This window comes from Pelodiscus sinensis, chromosome 3 (assembly GCF_052426305.1).
Source record: "Pelodiscus sinensis isolate ZL-2025 chromosome 3, ASM5242630v1, whole genome shotgun sequence".
In the NCBI taxonomy this organism is placed as follows: domain Eukaryota; kingdom Metazoa; phylum Chordata; order Testudines; family Trionychidae; genus Pelodiscus; species Pelodiscus sinensis.
The window spans coordinates 158,634,596-158,653,546 of NC_143054.1; the positions used below are offsets into that span (position 1 = coordinate 158,634,596).

At 48.8% G+C, this 18,951-nt stretch overlaps 1 protein-coding gene across 1 annotated transcript in view; it reads left to right on the forward strand.

Moving 5' to 3' along the window:
* Positions 1-18,951, forward strand: part of DNAH14 (dynein axonemal heavy chain 14) — a 605,515-nt gene that overhangs the window by 417,455 nt on the left and 169,109 nt on the right. The window contains exons 53-54 of the mRNA XM_075925276.2: positions 5,415-5,585; positions 7,214-7,381. Coding sequence (XP_075781391.2) covers positions 5,415-5,585; positions 7,214-7,381 — 339 coding nt within the window. The remainder of the gene's footprint in view (positions 1-5,414; positions 5,586-7,213; positions 7,382-18,951) is intronic.

An 18,951-nucleotide genomic window follows, 5' to 3' on the forward strand; every position in this document is an offset into this window, starting at 1 on the left:
AGGCCAGTAACACCTCCACCCTTCATTACCCGATCACTCCTATGGTGGACCAGCCGCAAGAATCTCCTATCAGGGGTACCTTTCCATCAACAGCAACCCCTCCACCAGATCACAACAGACGCTTCTCTGCTGGGCTGGGGAGCACACACGGGGTCTCTCTCAGCCCAGGACCAATGGTCCCCATGAAAAGCACGACTACATTTAAACCTCTTAGAACTATGCATCATCTTCAACGCCTGCAAATCCTTCCTCAACCACATCCAGAACACCACTGTGAGGATACTCATGGACAATGTCACAGCCATGTATTATGTGAATCGTCAGGGCGGCGCTCGCTCCCATTCCTTATGCACAGAAGCTATCCGCTTTTGTAATTGGTGCATTCACTACGGAATAACACCTACAGTATCTTACTTACCTGGCACCACAAACGTGACCTCAGACTTCCTAAGCAGGCACTTCAATGTGAAACATGAGTGGGAAATGCACAACGGAGTCCTACTTGAGCTCTTCCAATGCTGGGGAACTCCCTGAGTGGATCTCTTCGCAACCTCCCGCAATGCGAAATGCCACAAGCACTGTACCAGGGCGGGCCTCGGCCATGCTTCCCTGGGGGTCGCCTTTCTCATCAGCTGGCATGGACCCCTCCTCTACGCCTTTCCTCCCACACCGCTGATCCTGAGAGTTCTTCAGAAGCTTAGGGCAGACTGCAAGGCTCATCCTCATAGCACCGGATTGGCCGCGCCAGCACTGGTTCTCCTTCCTCCACCGTCTGTCTGCATGTGCACCAATCTGCCTACCAGTCCTTCTGAACCTGCTGACCCAGAACTGAGGACATCTGGAACACCCCCAGATACACACCCTGAACCTCACAGCATGGTTCCTAACTGGTTGACCCCATTTGAATCCCTCTGCTCAGCACCAGTCCAACGCGTCCTCTTATACAGTAAACAACAAGCCACGGGGAAAATGTACCTTCATAAGTGGCTCAGATTCACCTCCTGGTGTGCCACGAACCACCACGATCCGGAACGTCCATCTATTCCTCTGGTGCTCGACTATGTGATGCACCTAAAAGACACAGGACTTGCATTAGCTTCCATCAGGGTACACTTGGTGGCAATCTCAGCCTTTATACCACCGGTGGATGGCATTTCCATCTTCACCCACCCTACTATGAAGAGATTTCTCAAGGGCCTCGCCAACATGACCCCGCCACATGACCCAGTCCCACCGATGTGGAACCTGGATATAATCCTTGACGCCCTAATGAGACCACCGTTCGAGCCTCTGGCGACTGCATCTTTACATCTCCTCACTATGAAAACAATTTTCTTACTTGCCATAACATCGACACGCAGGGTGGGTGAGCTTTTGGCCACGATGGATACGCCACCAAATACAATCTTTCGAAATGATGGGGTAGTGTTGAGACTGCACCCAAAATTCATACCCAAAATCATCTCCCATTTTCATGTCAATGAACCAGTAATCTTACCAGTTTTTTCCCTGAAGCACCACACCACAGGAAGCGGCCCTACACTCCCTGGACATCCGGAGGGCCTTAGCCTTCTATATAGACCACACTAGACACTTTAGACGTACGGACCGCCTATTTGTCTCCCTGGCACATAGGTCGAAAGAACAGCCATTATCTTCCCAGAGGATTTCAAATCTTATAACCTCATGCATAACGTAATCTTACGCAGCAAAACACTTACCCCTACCCGCCCAACCACGCACCCACTCCACCAGGGCTATGGCGACCTCGACAGCCTTCCATAAAGGGGTATCCCTCAAGGATATTTGTAGGACAGCCACCTGGTCATCACATGAACCTTTGCCAAACACTATTCTATATCTCTGACAATTCGCTCTGATGGGGCAGTGGCAACTGCGGTGCTCTTCACAGCAGATAAATAGGGACTCTTCTGGCCCTCCTTCCATTCTGGCAACCACTGCTACACAGTCACCCATAGTGGAGCACCCGCGGGGACATCCTCGAAGAAGAAAGCCAAGTTACTCACCTTCAGTGCAGTAACTGTCCTTCTTTGAGATGGTATCCCCGCGGGTACTTCACTATCCGCCCTCCTCCCCGCTTCAGAGTCCTCTTTTCTCTTGTGTCTTACAGACTCTGAGGCGATCTCGAGGAACTGGCGGGAGGCCGGACTGCATGCCAAGGAAAAGAATGCAAAAGCCGTGAGCCCCACGGCACATGCATGGTCCAACTGAATAGTGTTTCTGACAAGCTTCCGTCTGCGGCGCTGGGGCAACCCCAGCTCCCATAGTGGAGCACCCGCAGGGAAACCATCTCAAAGAATGACAGTTACTGCACCGAAGGTGAGTAACTTCGTTTTCCCCTAGGTGTTAGTGCTCAACAACTTTAGTCCCCTGTCCCCCCCCCTTGTTTTCCCCTTCAACAGAATTTTTTCCCGGTGTTTTTTTTTTGGGGGGGGGAGGTGGTTTGGTATTTTTGTTTCAACCATCTGGCAACCCTAGCCAGGTGGCCAAGTGGAGACTGAGGAAAAGGACAGGAGGGAAGGTGTCAGTGGGAGGGGGGATAGGGTGATGCTGGGAGAGGAGAGGGTAAGGGCATTGGGGGCCAGAAGGGGGAGGGGAGATGCTGGGAGAAGACTTGGAAAGAAGGGGTGTGCATGAGGAAGGTGGGGATGGAACAAGTCATGTGTGAGGGCACAGGGGCATGAAGGGAATGGGGAGTATAGGATGGTGAGGGGGTGGGCATAGGGAAAAAGAGGGCAAAGGGGGCAGGGGCAGTCAGGGAAGAGGGGGCACCAGAAGGGTGCAGGGGTAAAGGAAGATGATTCTGGGGTGAAGCAGAAGGGCAGACACCTGCAGGGGAGGGACCAGCACCAGAGGAGAGAGGCAGTGCAGGTATGTAGAGGAAGGTTTTAGGAGAGAGGATGAGGAGGGGTGGCTCAATGATCAGAGTGGGGCTACTGGAGGAGTGGCACAGGGGGGAGAGAAGGGCTGGTGGAGGGGGGCAGGTCTGAGGGGGGGGCAGGGCTGAGGGCAGTGAGAAGGGCAGGAGTCTGAGTCAGGACAACAGAAGAGGGTGAGGGGTTGGGGGGCAGCAGGCACCAGGGGAGCTGAAGGAGCAAGGGGAGGAGACATGGCAGCAGAGGGAAAGGGTAGAGGTTTATAAGGTATTTATTAATAACTTGAATGCCACAGTGGCACATCCAAACAAGCCACATGAACTCAGTACTGGTGCACAACACAAAATTCATTCTGCTCATGGGAGGAAACTCTTAGGGTATGTCTACACTAGTCCCCTAGTTCGAGCTAAGGAGGCTAATGTAGGCATTCGAAGTTGCAAACGAAGTCTGGGATTTAAATATCCCGGGCTTTATTTGCATCTTCCCATCCAGGAGCCTTTTTAAACTCCTCCTACTCCGAACTAACTGCCCGCGGCTACACGCAGCAGTCAAACGTTAACTCGAACTAAGTCCTTAGTTCGAGTTAACCGTTACATCTTCGAGTTAACTGTAACACCTCAAGTTAACTGTTACATTCCATGAGGTGTAACAGTTAACTTGAACTAAGGACTTAGTTCGAGTTAACGTTTGACTGCTGCGTGTAGTCGTGGGCAGTTAGTTCAGACTAGGGGGTTTAAAAATGGTGCCCGACGGGAAGATGCAAATAAAGCCTGGGATATTTAAATCCCGGGCTTCATTTGCAACTTTGAATGCCTACATTAGCCTTCCTACTTCGAACTAGGGGGCTAGTGTAGACATACCCTTAGAGGGAACATTTCCCCCAGCCTCTCTGCCCCCGAGTTAATGTCACACACAGTGGGTTAATGCAATTGCAGGATAGTTGCAAGAGGGAGGGTTTGGTGGGGGCCAAACTAATCCCTATTGGTAGGAGGACGGTGGGAAAAGTCCTTAGAGAGGGGACTTTACTCCTGGTCATGTGTCCATCAGAGAAAACATTAAGAACATTCCCACTTCATCAGAACAGGTACAACAAAATATAATATAATATATTTGATGCACAATGGAATCCACAATGGGTTCGTTCCATGCTTATGCTACTATGGTGTCTGTGTGGATAACCCAGGAAAAAAGGGTGCAAATATAAAAAAAGGGTAATATATATATATTTTAATATATATTGAATATTCAATATATTCAATATAATATATTGAAGTGGGCGAATGCTGCTTCTGATTTTCCACTTTTACATTATTTAATAAAATATATATCGGCTTACGGGGGGGAAGTAGACCCATTCTGGGCACCACCAAAAATTATACAAACCTGCCACCCCTGCTCTAGGGAGGGGCCAGGCAGCAGCTCACTGCCTGGGACCCTTACTGGTCTTGCGGATGGGGCCAGGTGGCAGCATGCAGCATGGGATTCCTGCTGATGCTGGGGATGAGGAGTGGACAGTGGTGTGCTGTCTGGGACCCCCACTGCAGCTGTGGGGCTTGCAGACTGCCAGCTCCCTGGAAGCGGCCAGCATGTCCCTCCAGCTCCTAGGGGGAGGGAAAACCAGGGGGCTCCTCCACATGCTGCCCTTGCCACTATCTCTGCCACCAAAACTCCTTTGGCTTCAGTTGTTCCCAGCCAATGGGAGCTGTTTGTTTGGAACTTGTGGCTGGGGCAGCACGTGGAGGACCACTCCCATTTTCCTTCCTCTAGACACTGCAGGAATATGCCAGTCACTTCCAAGGAATCCCCCCCACTGAGATAAGCACTGCCCTGCACCCCAACCCTCTTCCCCAGCCCCAAATCTCTTTCCATACGCAAACTGCCTCAGCAGCAGCCTAGAGTCTGCACAAGCTGCTCAGGCAGCCCCAAAGCCAGGTGCACCATCCGGTGCAGAAGTCACAGAAAGTCATGGAATCTGTGACTTCCATGACAGATGTGCAGCCTTACTGATGGCTGCTCAAATATGGGTTGTCACCTGACTTATACCAACAGCCCTATGGGAGGGCCTGGATTGAGTTGAGCCAGCCCATTAGGACTCCTGGACTAATTGTGCCTCAGAGGCATAATATTTTTTGAACTTCCCTGATGCTCAGGGAAGATACACCTGCTGCTACATCCTATAGGGGATGCAACGTGCACTTTGTTTCATGTCCTCCCACCTTCCCTGGCTAGCATCATGTTGTAAGCATTGTCGAGGCCCAGGAACTGTCATGTTATCGCGCCCTGTATGGGAGGTGCAAGGTAGGAGGCTTCTTCTTTGAATGCATGTGCAGGAGAAGAAAATACAACCTTTAGTAAGAGATATTTGAATCTTTAGTTCTGATTAAACATATGATACTACTGTTGATAAACTACCATATACTGTAATAAGTTTTAAAAAATAAACATACCAGTATCTCTTTTAGTAATCCAATTAATTTAAAAGTTCATATAAACACTATATACTAAAATTGCTAACAGGTGCTCCAGGGATTGTTGCAAGCCCACAGATCTGTTATTGTCTCAAAAGAAACTGCAGCTCTTCTCTTTGTACATGAAACAACACGAGTATTCCATGATCGCCTGATTGAATCTGCTGAAAGAGAAGCATTTTATCAGTTTCTCTCAAATGAGCTATATAACTATTTTAAGGTAAATACGTACATTTCTGTAGATATTTTTAAAAAAGAAAATCTTTGTGGATTTGATTTAGGGTCTTTTGGAAAACTTCCTTAGTTATAAAAATAATAGTAATCATAGATGTATAAATTAAGGGCCATAATCTTCTCTCAGTTACAACAGGATAAATCCAGTATAACTAAGAACAGAATTTGACCATCGTTTAAAAAGTTAGCTTGGTCCTGTATTCCATGCAGAGAGGCTTGGAGGATTTGGCCCTTAAATATTAGATGACTGATTCTATCTGACCCTGTGTGAGTGAACAAAGAGAGGGGGACAGAGGGCTTTTGCCACTTTTCACCATAATTGGAAATAAGCAGAAGCAAGCATACTGGAATTTAATAGCACATAACACTTTCTGTTAATGAAGAAAAACTATTTCTTTACATCCAGGTGAGAAGATAGTTTGCAGCTGAAATTTATCTGGAAAAATAAGGAAACATCTCACCATACTTAACTTTAAGTGCTAAAAATTAAATCACGAAGCCAGGAATGATAATATACATTCTCCCATCCAGCTGGAGGCTACATACCTCCTGGGAATTCAGAACGTGCTCATGGACTGATCATGCCGTTTTTTCCACACCACAAGTAGTCCCTCAGAATATATGTAGCCCTAAGCATTTTCCACAGGTAGGGGTATCCCGACCTAGGCCTCTTTGCAACAAAGAGCAACAGGAAGTGTCAATGGTTTTGTTCTTTCCTAAACCACAGTTTGGGTTCCATGGGAAATGTGTTTCAGGTACTCTGGATGTCCTCCATGCTATACACCAGGGATGGCCAACCCATTTAACAAAGAGAGCCGAAACAGTGGCGGAAAAAATGCAAAGAATTGTCAAGCAAATAAAAAAAAAAGGAAAGTCCCCCAGAATTGTCAAGTAAAAAAAAAAGCCCCCCAGAATTGTCAAGCAAAGCAAAACAAAACAAAACAAAACAAAACAAAAAAAGGAGGCTGCCCCTTTAAGGAGCAAGCAAACTTAGGCTTTTTGGCCATATTAGGCTCCGGTTCATGGCCGCCATCTTGGGTGCCATTTTGAATCACCGACCCAGTAAGCACAGGGAAGCCGGGGGCCGGAGGGAGCTGGGGGCCATGTGAGGGGGCAGGAGCAGCTTTGTGAGCCGCACTTTTGGGGGGGGAAGAGCTGCGAGTTGGCCACAGCTGCTATATATCCTCCCTCCCTTCCTCCTCTGCCAAATTTGAATGGATTTTTAAAGTAACAAGAAAAAGGAAATTCAAGATATCACCTGCCAAATTTAAAATTCCTGCTACATAGCATGCAGGTGCTAGAATTTTGAGAAAAAAGGTCACTAATTTAACATGGCAAAAATAATGTACCTTTCCTAATTTCATTCTTAGAAATGGCTGAACATTTCTTGCTGATTGGAAAAAAAAAGGCATCATCAGACATATATCCATTATGGAAAATTTCAGTTCAAACAGTAAAATATGGCAAAGGTCTGAGCAACAGAAATGGTCTTATTATGAGAACTGTGAGGAAACAATAATAGGCAGAACAACCATTTGAGTTAAGAGCAGCATTGAGCATTGCTTTCTAACATATAAAATGGTGAGATTAATAGTCTGAACTGAATTTTATTAGATCATGTGGACCAAAGAAAAATTGATGGAGGAGTCTACCATATTTGTGGATTTTCTGGATAGGAACACATCTCTTGGAAGTAAAATCTATCGAAACATCACTAACTATAAAAAACTTGTTTCTGTCTTGGAAGAATTCCAAATAAAAGTGAATTCAACAAATACTAAGGTATAGTAAACAGATGGTTTGTTACCTGTCACTGTTAAACTAAAATTCTGAAAAGAACATTTTAGAAATATTTTGAGCATGCCAAGATATTATTTTTTGAATATAGGTATGTACATTGTGATTTTAAAACAATATACCTAGTTTACATTAGTACATACAACCCAGGCAGTTATGATAGTGCACAATTACTCAATATCTGTATGCAATTAGTATTTAAGCACATAAGGGTGAATTTTACAAACAGGGCAGGAGCACAGATGTATTTACTTCAAAATATAGTTCACAGAATCACAGAATCATAGAATACTAGAACTGGAAGGGACCTCGAGAGGTCATTGAGTCCAGTCCCCTGTCCTCATGGCAGGACCAAATACTGTCTAGACCATCCCTGATAGACATTTATCTAACCTACTCTTAAATATCTCCACAGATGGAGATTCCACAACCTCCCTGGACAATTTATTCCAGTGTTTGACTACCCTGACAGTTAGGAACTTTTTCCTAATGTCCAACCTAAACCTCCCTTTCTGCAGTTTAAGCCCATTGCTTCTTGTTCTATCCCCAGAGTCCAAGATCAGCAAGTTTTCTCCCTCCTCCTTATGACACCCTTTTAGATACCTGAAAACTGCTATCATGTCCCCCCTCGGTCTTCTCTTTTCTAAACTAAAGAAACCCAATTCCTTCAGCCTTCCCTCATAGGTCATGTTCTCTAGAACTTTAATCATTCTTGTTGCTCTTCTCTGGACCCTCTCCAATTTCTCCACATCTTTCTTGAAATGCGGTGCCCAGAACTGGACACAATACTCCAATTGAGGCCTAACCAGTGAAGAGTAGAGCAGAAGAATGACTTCTCGTGTCTTGCTCACAACACACCTGTTCATGCATCCCAGAATCATGTTTGCTTTCTTTGCAACAGCATCACACTGCTGACTCATAGTCAGCTTGTGGTCCACTATGACCCCTAGATCCCTTTCTGCCGTACTCCTTCCCAGATAGTCGCTTCCCATTCTGCATGTATGGAACTGATTGTTCCTTCCTAAGTGGAGCACTTTGCATTTCATGAGGGCTAGTTATTGATGTTTTATTATTGGTGTTTTATGAGTGTTTTATTCATTGGGATCATTGGTTTCAGTAAGCGTAGAAGGTTGATCTTACGGTTAATGCACTGCACTGAGACTCAGACTATCTGGGTTTTCTTTCTGGTTCTGGCACAAACTTCCATGATGACTTTGGAAAGGTCACTTATTCTCCCTGGTCTTAGTTCCCTTCTGGAACATGGCACAAGGATTCTGAACATATAATTCATTAAAGTTCATCTAAGCTGAGCTGCAGGGCGGCTGTCTAGCTGCTTATTGAGCCCCACCCAGGGGCTCAAGACTGCCACACACAGAGCAGTCTGCATGGGGGAAGGGCACTTCTCTCTCATCTCTAGAAACTCCCTGCTGGGGATGGAGAACATGGCCCTCTCAGCCAGTAGAGGCGGGACATAAAGAGAAAGGAGGGAGTAAGTGGTTTGGGGATAAGATGGGGAAGAGAGTTTGGGGCCTCTGATCTCCCAGCTGGACTGTGGCAGCCAGGAGAGGAGAGAGATTACTCTGATTACAGCAACTAGCTGCTTGTGAGAAACCCACAATTCCCTCCCAGCCCCCAAATAGTCTGGGGCAAGGGACTGGGAGGGGAGGGAAGCAGACTGCAAGTGGGTGCTGGTGTTGGTGAGTTGGGGATAAGGAGTTTGCAGTATAGTCTTTGACTCTCAGCTGGGTTACAGCTGCTGGTGTCTGCAACTTTGAGAGGTAGGATTCTCTCCTAGACTTTGCTTGGCTGGGGTTTGGGGAAACAGATTGCACAGGGGTGGGTATGGGAAAAAGGGAGTGGATGGGTGCTGTTGTCTGTGCAGTGAAATAGGGAGTGTTTGGGGTGTCCTGACTCTCTCCTATCTGTGTTGTAGAAAAGAGTCAGACCTTCTCTGTTTCAGCACAGCAATCCTAGTTGGGCTGCAGCCTCTGGGACAGAGGAGAGACACAAGACTCTCTTTTGGGGTGGGAGAAAGTGGGGGAAGCAGGCTGCATGGGGGATGCCAACATTTCAAATGGATTGTGCTGGCTTGCTGGGGCAGGGGAGACATGTGACTACATGGGGGTGGAGTGCTGCTGTAGAAACTCCATTGTCTCATCAATGCAACCAAGGGAGCTTAGTCCAAGAACATCTTTTCTTTTCTTTTCTTTTCTTTTCTTTTCTTTTCTTTTCTTTTCTTTTCTTTTCTTTTCTTTTCTTTTCTTTTCTTTTCTTTTCTTGTTGAGGCTAGAGTGTGGAGGAGTTCATATTAATTAGCAACTGACTGATGACATAATTACAAGGTATGAAATATTCCAGGAAAAATATGATGAGGGAAAGAATAATGTAGAATCTTGCTATTCTTCTTCGAGTGATGTCCCCATGGGTGCTCCACTATAGGTGTCAGGCTCGTCCCAATGCCGCAGATCAGAGTTTTGCATAGCAGTTGGCAGCCAGACCGCACATGTGCGGTCAGCACCTCGTGGTGTTCGTGCCCTTTTGCACACACGCACAGTTTGGTTGCCATCTATTCCTCTCAGATGCCCCTAGCTGCGGTTGGAGTGAACTCTCTTCGACTTAGTCTAGTCAGAAAATTTAAGTGTGTGTAAATTAGTTCTTATATTTGTTATATTTAATAGGTACAGGCAGTCCCCGGGTTATGTACAAGATAGGGACTGTAGGTTTGTTCTTAAGTTGAATCTGTATGTAAGTCGGAACTGGCGTCAGCCGCTGCTGAAACTGATCAGTTTCAACCGCGGCTGAATCTGGACGCCAGTTCTGACTTACATACAGATTCAACTTAAGAACCCCAGGCGTCCCCAAGACAGCTGCTGCTGAAACTGATCAGCGGCTGATTCCAGGAAGCCTGGGGAAGAGCAACTCTGCCTCGGGCTTCCTGTAGTCAGCCGCTGGTCAGTTTCAGCAGCGGCTGACTTGTGGACGCCTGGGACAGAGCAGCTGGGATGCTGCTGGGTTGCTCCAGTAGCGTGGCTCCTCGGCGCTACTGGAGCAACCCAGCAGCACCCCAGCTGCTCTGCCCCAGGCGTCCTGATTCAGCCGCTGCTGAAACTGACCAGCAGTGGCTGAATCAGGACGCCTGGGGCAGAGCAGCTGGGGTGCTGCCGGGTTGGTCCGGAGCAGCGCTGCGGGACCAACCCGGCAGCCCCCAGCTGCTCTACCCTAGGGGTAGGCAAGAAAAGCCTGGTCTGCTGGGGTGGGAGGCACTAGCTGCACCCCCCCCCCAGCAGACCAGGAAGACAGGGGTGGCAGGACCGCCCAAGTCCTCCACGGCTTTGCTCCGTCTCCCTGGTCTGCTGACCTGGGAGATGCGGAGCAAATCCGCAGAGCACACGGGCAGCGGGACAGTCCAGGCGCGCTACGGCTGTCCCACTGCTGGCGTGCTCCGCGGCTTTGCTCCCCATCTCCCTGGTCTGCTGGTCAGACCAGGGAGACGGGGAGCAAAGGCGCGGAGCACGCCCGCAGGGGGACAGCTCAAGCACGCCCAGGCTGTCCCGCTGCGGGCGTGCTCCGAGGCTTTGCTCCCTGTCTCCCTGCAGACCAGGGAGACGGGGAGCAAAGCCGCAGAGCACGCCCGCAGCGGGACAGCCCAGGCGTGCTTGAGCTGTCCCCCTGCGGGCGTGCTCCGCGGCTTTGCTCCCCGTCTCCCTGGTCTGCAGGGAGACGGGGAGCAAAGCTTCGGAGCACGCCCGCAGCAGGACAGCCCAGGCGCGCCGCGGCTGTCCCGCTGCGGGCGTGCTCCGAGGCTTTGCTCCTCATCTCCCTGGTCTGCTGGTTGGGAGACGGGGAGCAAAGCCATGGAGCACGCCCACAGGGGGACAGCTCAAGCGCGCCCGGGCTGTCCCACTGCGGGCGTGCTCCGAGGCTTTGCTCCCCATCTCCCTGCAGACCAGGGAGACGGGGAGCAGTTTTTCTCGCCCCAGAGCACGGGGGCGGCGGACCGCGGCCCATCTGGGCATCCCGCTGCTCCCGTCCTCCAGGGCAAGAAAAGCCCCGTTCGTATCTGCGGATCCGACATAAGTCGGATCCGCGTAACTCGGGGACTGCCTGTAGTTAGTTAGAGTTACTTTTATAGTTCGCAGTTGTTTATAAATAAATAAATAATGTTAGGAAAAGTTCTGCATTGTTACCGGCCCTCAGGCCTAAAAAAAGAGAAGAGGAAGAAAAGATTTATTCTGGACCTGAGATGCCCGGTTCTCCGGGTTTCAAGAAATGCGACACATGTTGTGAACCCATGCCCGTTTCAGACAGCCACTCCTGATGTCTCCATTGTCTGGGTGAGGCTCATGTACCACAAAGCACCCCAACTGTTCAAAATTAACAGTGCAGGCCTGGCGTGACAGGGAGATGCATCTCTGGGAACTCAGGGCAGTCTTCAATGCTTGCAAACATTTCCAGAGATATATTCAGGATGCCACGGTAAGAATACTTACAAACAATATCACCACAATGTATTATATCAATCACCATGGTGGTGCACAATCTCGTTCCCTTTGTGAAGAAACACTTCACCTTTGGAACTGGTGCATTTGAAACAACATCACGTTGATAGCATCTTACTTACCTGCTGTCAACAATGTTGCTGCAGACTCCCTGAGCAGACAGTTTGCACCGGATCACAATTGGGAACTTTGCAGAGATGTTCTCCGCCATATCTTCCACTGGAGGGGTTTCTCCCTTGTAGACCTCTTCGCTACCTACAAAACCAAGAATTGTTGTTACTTTGCTCCAGGGTGGGCATCAGTCCCGGATCCCTTTAAGATGCCTTTCTCCTCAATGGGGGGGGGGGAGTTCTCGATGCATTTTCCTCCATTGTACTGATACCCAGTGTCCTCAAGAAGATCACCATGGATGGAGCCAAATTGATCCTCATGGCACCTGTCTGGGCCCGTCAGCCTTGGTTCCCGTTTCTCTAATGAATGTCTCCGTATCCCCCATATGTCCTTCCCAACCTGAGGGACCTCCTGACCCAGGACCAGGGGTCCCTTCTGCACCCTCAGCCCTACACCCTATACCTGACAGCCTGGCTCCTAATTGGCTTAATATATCAGAAGACCTATACTCCCCACAGGCCAAAGAAATCCTGATTCATGGAAGAAGACACAACACACGAGCTACTTACATCTCAAACAGGTGAAGGTTCACATCATGGTGCTCTTCTAACCACATTGAACCATATGCAGCATCTCTTCATCGAATCCTTGACTACGTATTCCACCTGAAACAGACAAGTCTAGCCTTAGCTTCCTTAAAAGTACATCTCGTGGCAATCACTGCCTTCGGGCACTTTATAGATGGCACCTCAGTGTTCATACACCCGATTACTAAAAGGTTCCTTAAGGGGTTGACAAGCCTTAATCTCCATCGAAGACTCACTTTTCCACCATGGAATCTAGACTTAGTGCTGGACATGATCATTAAATCACCATTTAAATCTTTGGCTATTACATCACTCCAAATGTTGATGCTAAAAGTGGTCTTTTTACTCGCTATAACATCTGCCTGCAGAGTCAGTGAGATGACAGCAGTACCACCATACACAACCTTTAGCAGAGCTGGTTGTGATTTTAAGACCTCACCCAGTCTTTATCCACCATACACAACCTTTAGCAGAGCTGGTTGTGATTTTAAGACCACACCCAGTCTTTATTCCTAAAGTCTGTTCCGAGTTTCACATTCATGAACGAATTGTTCTTCTTCGAGTAGTGTCCCCGTGGGTGCTCCACTGTAGGTGAAGGGTTGCCCTGAGCCACAGATCGGAGCTTTGTATAGCAGTTTTCCCTGTTGAGCCACACATGCCCAGGAGGCGTCTCAAGCCCTTCCTGCCTCCTGAGGAGCGTAGCTCAACCCCCTTCCTTTCAGTTCCTCTTTAACCGCCATCATCAGCGGACGGAGCAGCCAGGAGCTCCCTGTCAGACTATCTGACTACTTTCCCCTTAGTTATTTAGGCATAGTTACCATCCCCTGTTTTATCCAAGTTAGTCTCTCCTTGTTCTCTTAAAAAAAAACTAGAAATAGTAAAAATAGACTTAATTAAAATCCCCCCTCAGGGGGCTTGAACTCACCTCAGACCGGGACTCTGGTGAACCAGCGTTCTCCCGCCTGTCAAAACAAGACACACACAAAGACGTTAACAAAAAAAAAAGAAGAAGCAAAACCACACAAACATATACTACTATAACAATATAGAAGATAAATATAATAATTTCAAGAAAGAGAGAGCCCGCCATGTCCGGCTCCTCAGGTTTTAAAAAGTGCGGTCAATGCCGGGACCCAATGCCGGCTTCAGATGGTCACTCGGACTGCATACGTTGTTTGGGGGAGACCCACTCTCCCCACAACTGTACCCACTGCAATTCCCTAACGGCGAGAGCCAGAAAAGACCGTGAGCTCCGCCTCAGGATGATTTTATTTGAAAAAGCTCTACAGCCTGCGGGGGAACAATCTACACCACGGCAAGAGCCTCTGCCGCCTTCCAAGAATACCCAGAGAATGAGAGCCTCTTCATCCCACTCCCTTCCAGCCTCTTCCTCTCCCAAATGTAGAGGAGAGGCACACCAGGTTGTGAAGTCCCCTGCCACTAAGACTTGAGGGCGATCCTCGCACTCCGCACCGGCATTGGGGCACACAACAGCTGAGCGGCCCCAGGAGCGCTCTAAACAGCCAGCATGGCTTGAAAAGCCAGCGCCATTTCAAACCGCAGTGCCGCTTGAAAGTGCGGCACTGCTTCCAACCCCGGTGCTGCTTCAACACTCTGCGGCGCCAAAAGCTGCAGCACGGCTTAAAGCTGTGGTGCCTATTAAAGTCACGGCACCACAGTAATAAAAGGATGGCCAGCCTCCAAAGTCACTGGCACCAGCTGATGCTCCGCTGGTCCTGCCACAGCCAGACAAGCAGCCAAATGAGGCTGCTGGGGATCAGCCCCAGCAAGAGACTGATTCACACAACAGGCATCAATATCCCTGCCTGCCCTCTACTTCTTACTCTCCTGGGAGGTCTCCATCAAGGCAATCCCCTCCCAGGTCGATATCACCGTTGTCTCTTCAGTACGCCCCCTTTCCTGATGATGACCACCGCACGGTCTATTCCTCGCGACACCCATCACCTGGGAAGGCTCGCTCCCACCATTATAGGGCTCTGCCACAACATAGCCCATGGCACCCATACTGGCCTTACCCACCTCCACCTTATCCACCGCAATGGGGACCGTGGGAACACTGGGAGCCATATGGACACCGTTCTCCACCTCGCTCCACCGCATCCCGGAGAAGCTTGCCTCGGCCACTACCCCTACCTCCAGCAAGTCTTTCGGAGGACGAGGCGGAACGAATCTCAGACAATGACTCAGATACTCAGTCAGTTAACGTAACACACTCTGATGCCCTTGATGCCCAAACAGAGGACGCCGTAGTACCATCAGACACTGGAACAATTGACGATCTAAAACAGTTCCAAGAACTATTCAAGAGAGTAGCGACAAGCCAGAATGTCTCCCTGCAGGAAGTGCAGAAGAAACAATACCAATTGCTAAAGAACCTACACCCGACACTACATAGCAAGATTGCCCTACCCATAGACGAGGCACTCATGGAGACCTCAGAGGACCTGTGGAAAATGCCTGCATCCATCCAACCAACTAACAGGAAAATTGACAGAAAGTACTTTGTCCCCTCAAAAGACAACGACTTTCTCTTCACTCACCCACGACCTAACTCACTAGTCGTGGACTCAGCACAACAACGAGCGAAGCTTCCACAATATAGGACGGGCAATGCAGACAAGGACTACAAAAAGTTGGACTCCTTTGGCAAGAAAGTATACTCCTCTTCCACTCTACAACTCAGAATATCAAATTACTCTGCTCTCTTAGCAAATCACAACTTTGACAACTACTCAAAACTGGGAGAACTAATGGCACACCTCCCCGACTCCAAAAGACCCATTTTAAAATCAATAGTTCATGAGGGCCATATGATCGCCCGCACCGCTCTCCAAACGGCAATGGATGTAGCTGACACTGCAGCCCGAGTTACAGCTACAGTGGTGGTAATGCGTAGAGCTTCTTGGCTCTAATCGTCTGGAGTTCCCCGCGAACTCCAGCCCAAAGTGGAAGACTTGCCATTTGACAAACAAAAGCTATTTCCAGCCACTACGGACGAAATGCTCCACAACAGCAAAAATTCTAAGTCCACACTTCGCATGTTAGGTATGTGCACGCCACCCTATAAAAGCAGGCGATACACCCCATATAATTCATATAATCGATGCTGGTATGGACAATACAATCTACCACAGAGGCCTTATGAAGACACCAGACCAAGACAGCGAGGTCCCTGAAGGCGACCCAACCAAGCCTGCCCGCTGGCTACCCAACCATCTAAGCAGCAAATTTGAACATTTGGTCGAGGGCCTGCAAGACCTCCCTCTCGATCTAGCACCACCTCAACATGGCCATCTATTCAACCACCGTTTGCGCGCCTTCCTCCCACAGTGGGAATCCATAACCATTGGGTCCTAGAGATAATTCGAGTGGGCTTTACTATCCCTTTTATTTCTATCCCCCCTACCCTTCCCCCTACCCTGTCCCTTTTCAGGGACCACTCTCACGAAACCCTTCTAAAACAAGAAATCAATCGGCTCCTCGTCATCGGAGCTATAGAAAGGGTACCCTGAGAGTTCCACGGGAGAGGGTTTTACTTGAACTATTTCTTGACTGAGAAAAGAACGGGGTTGGAGACCTGTATTGGATCTCTGCAAACTGAATAAATTTCTCAAGAACAGTGTTTCAAGATGGTCACTCTCTCCGCAGTCATTCCTGCACTAGATCGAGGGGACTGGTTCGCAGCCCTCGACCTCCAAGATGCCTATTTCCATATAACCATCCACCCCTCCCACAGATGCTACCTACGCTTTGCGCTCGGTCCATACCACTTCCAATACAATGTTCTTCCCTTCGGCCTCTCATCAGCTCCGAGAGTATTCTCGAAGGTACTAGCGGTTGTAGCTGCGTACCTCAGACAGCAGAACTTTATCATATTCCCCTACCTGGACAACTGCCTTCTAAAGGGATCCTCATACGCCGAAACCACCTCTATGATTCATACGACCGCAACCCTCCTCAATCATCAAGGCCTCCTGATGAACAAAGACAAATCAACGCTACACCCAGTCCAAGATATAGAGTTCATTGGTGCACGACTGGACTCCGTTACAGCCCGAGCATACCTACCTCGGCAACGTTTCGCAACGATACAGGAAATTATAACCGGGATGCTCACAATGCCTACTACCACAGTACTTACATGCCTCCGACTAATGGGACACATGGCTTCCACCACCTACGTAGTCCACCATGCTCGCCTACACTTTCGATGCTTCCAGCTCTGGATAGCGACCGTTTACACCCCATCGCGACATCCTCGAAGCAAGAGAATTACTATCCCACCAAACGTGCTTGCATCCCTACGATGGTGGACCGTGCCAAACAATCTTCTGGCAGGGGTCCCATTCCAGCAAACCAAACCCACTATCCAAATTACCACGGATGCTTCCCTCCTCGGCTGGGGTGCACATATGGACAGCCGCGAAGTTCAGGGCAGGTGGTCCCCAAACGAGACACTCCTGTACATCAACCTTCTCGAATTAAGAGCAGTAAGGAACGCTTGCGCACACTTTGTTTCCGACATCGCCAATCATACAGTTCGCATACTAACGGACAATATTTGCATGGTGTTCTACATAAACAGGCAGGGCAGAGCCCGCTCCCGATCCCTATGTGCGGAAGCTATTCACCTCTGGAACTCGTGCATCCGCAACCAGGTCGCCCTCATAGCATCCTAGCTGCCAGGGGTGAATAATACCAGAGCGGACTCCCTTAGTCGAAACTTCACCTTAGACCACGAATGGGAACTACATATGGAGGTCGCAAACTCAGTTTTCCACCAGTGGGGACAGCCATCTATAGACCTCTTCACTTCGGCCCAGAATACCAAATGTCCCCAATTCTGCTCACGTGCGGGACTTGGCAAGCACTCTCTGGGGGATGCCTTTCTAATCAAATGGGCAGGCCCCCTACATTATGCCTTTCCCCCCATACCTCTCATCCCAAGAGTCCTACGCAAAATCCTGAGAGACAAAGCCCTAGTCATCCTGATTGCCCCGTCATGGTCTCACCAAACCTGGTACCCATACCTTTAAAAGCTAGCGGTCCAGCCTCCCCAGCCTCTACCATACCGGATAGACCTATTATCTCAGGACAATGGCAGGATACTACATCCACAACTCCATACCCTGCATCTTCAGGCGTGGCTTCTTTCTGGTTCTCAGAGATAGAAGACCGCTGCTTGCAGAAAGTAAAAGACATCCTCCTCCATAGCAGGAGGCAATCCACGCGAAAAACCTACCAGCAGAAATGGGTACGTTTTTCTCACTAGTGTCAATGAGCCAAAGTGGAACCCCATGTTTCTCCACTGAATACCATCCTAGATTACATTATGGACCTTAAAACATCGGGACTGTCAATTTCCTCTCTAAGAGTACATCTCTCTGCAATAGCAGCATTTCATACCTCGGTGGACAGCTTCTCCATTTTTATCCATCCTATCACAAAGAGGTTCCTCAAGGGACTCCAAAATGTGTATCCACCATATAAAGCCCCACCCCCTTTGTGGGACTTAAATCTTGTTTTGGACTACCTAACCAGACCTCCCTTTGAACCATTGGCAACAATACCACTTCCCTTCCTTTTCATGAAAGTCTGCTTCCTCTTAGCCATCACCTCCATCAGAAGGGTGAGTGAACTTGCAGCACTAATGTCAGAACCCCCTTACGCAGTTTTCACAAAGGTTAGGGTCATACTTAGACCCCACCCAACGTTCCTGCCTAAGGTCTGTACGGAATTCCACGTCAACGAACCAATCGTATTACCGACCTTCTTCCTGAAACCACACTCTTCTCAGAGAGATGTCACCCTGCATATTCTGGACATCCGGAGGGCTCTGGCCTTCTTCCTATGAAGAACAAAACCATTTTGTAAATCTGAAAGACTTTTTATTTCCATCGCTGAACAATCAAAAGGGGCACCAATATCATCGTAACGAATCTCAAAATGGATCTTGACATGTATAATCAAGTGCCACTCTCTAGGCAATAGACGGCTACAGCGCCCACCACGAGCGCATTCCACACGAGCCACGGCTGCCTCTACAGCCTTTCTCGGCAATGTCCCCTTAAGAGACATTTACCGGGCAGCAACATGGTCTTCAGACCATACTTTTGCTAAACACTACGCTATCCTTCCACAACTCAAGAGTGATTCAGCAATTGCCACAGCAGTACTCTCTACCACTGCTAAACTATGACTCCGGCTCCCTCCAGCCTTACATTGAATACTGCTTTGTAGTCACTTGGGGTGTGTCTAGACTACATGCCTCCTTCGACGGAGGCATGTAGATTAGCCAGATCGGAAGAGGGATCGGGGCAGTCTGGACGCGATGCGC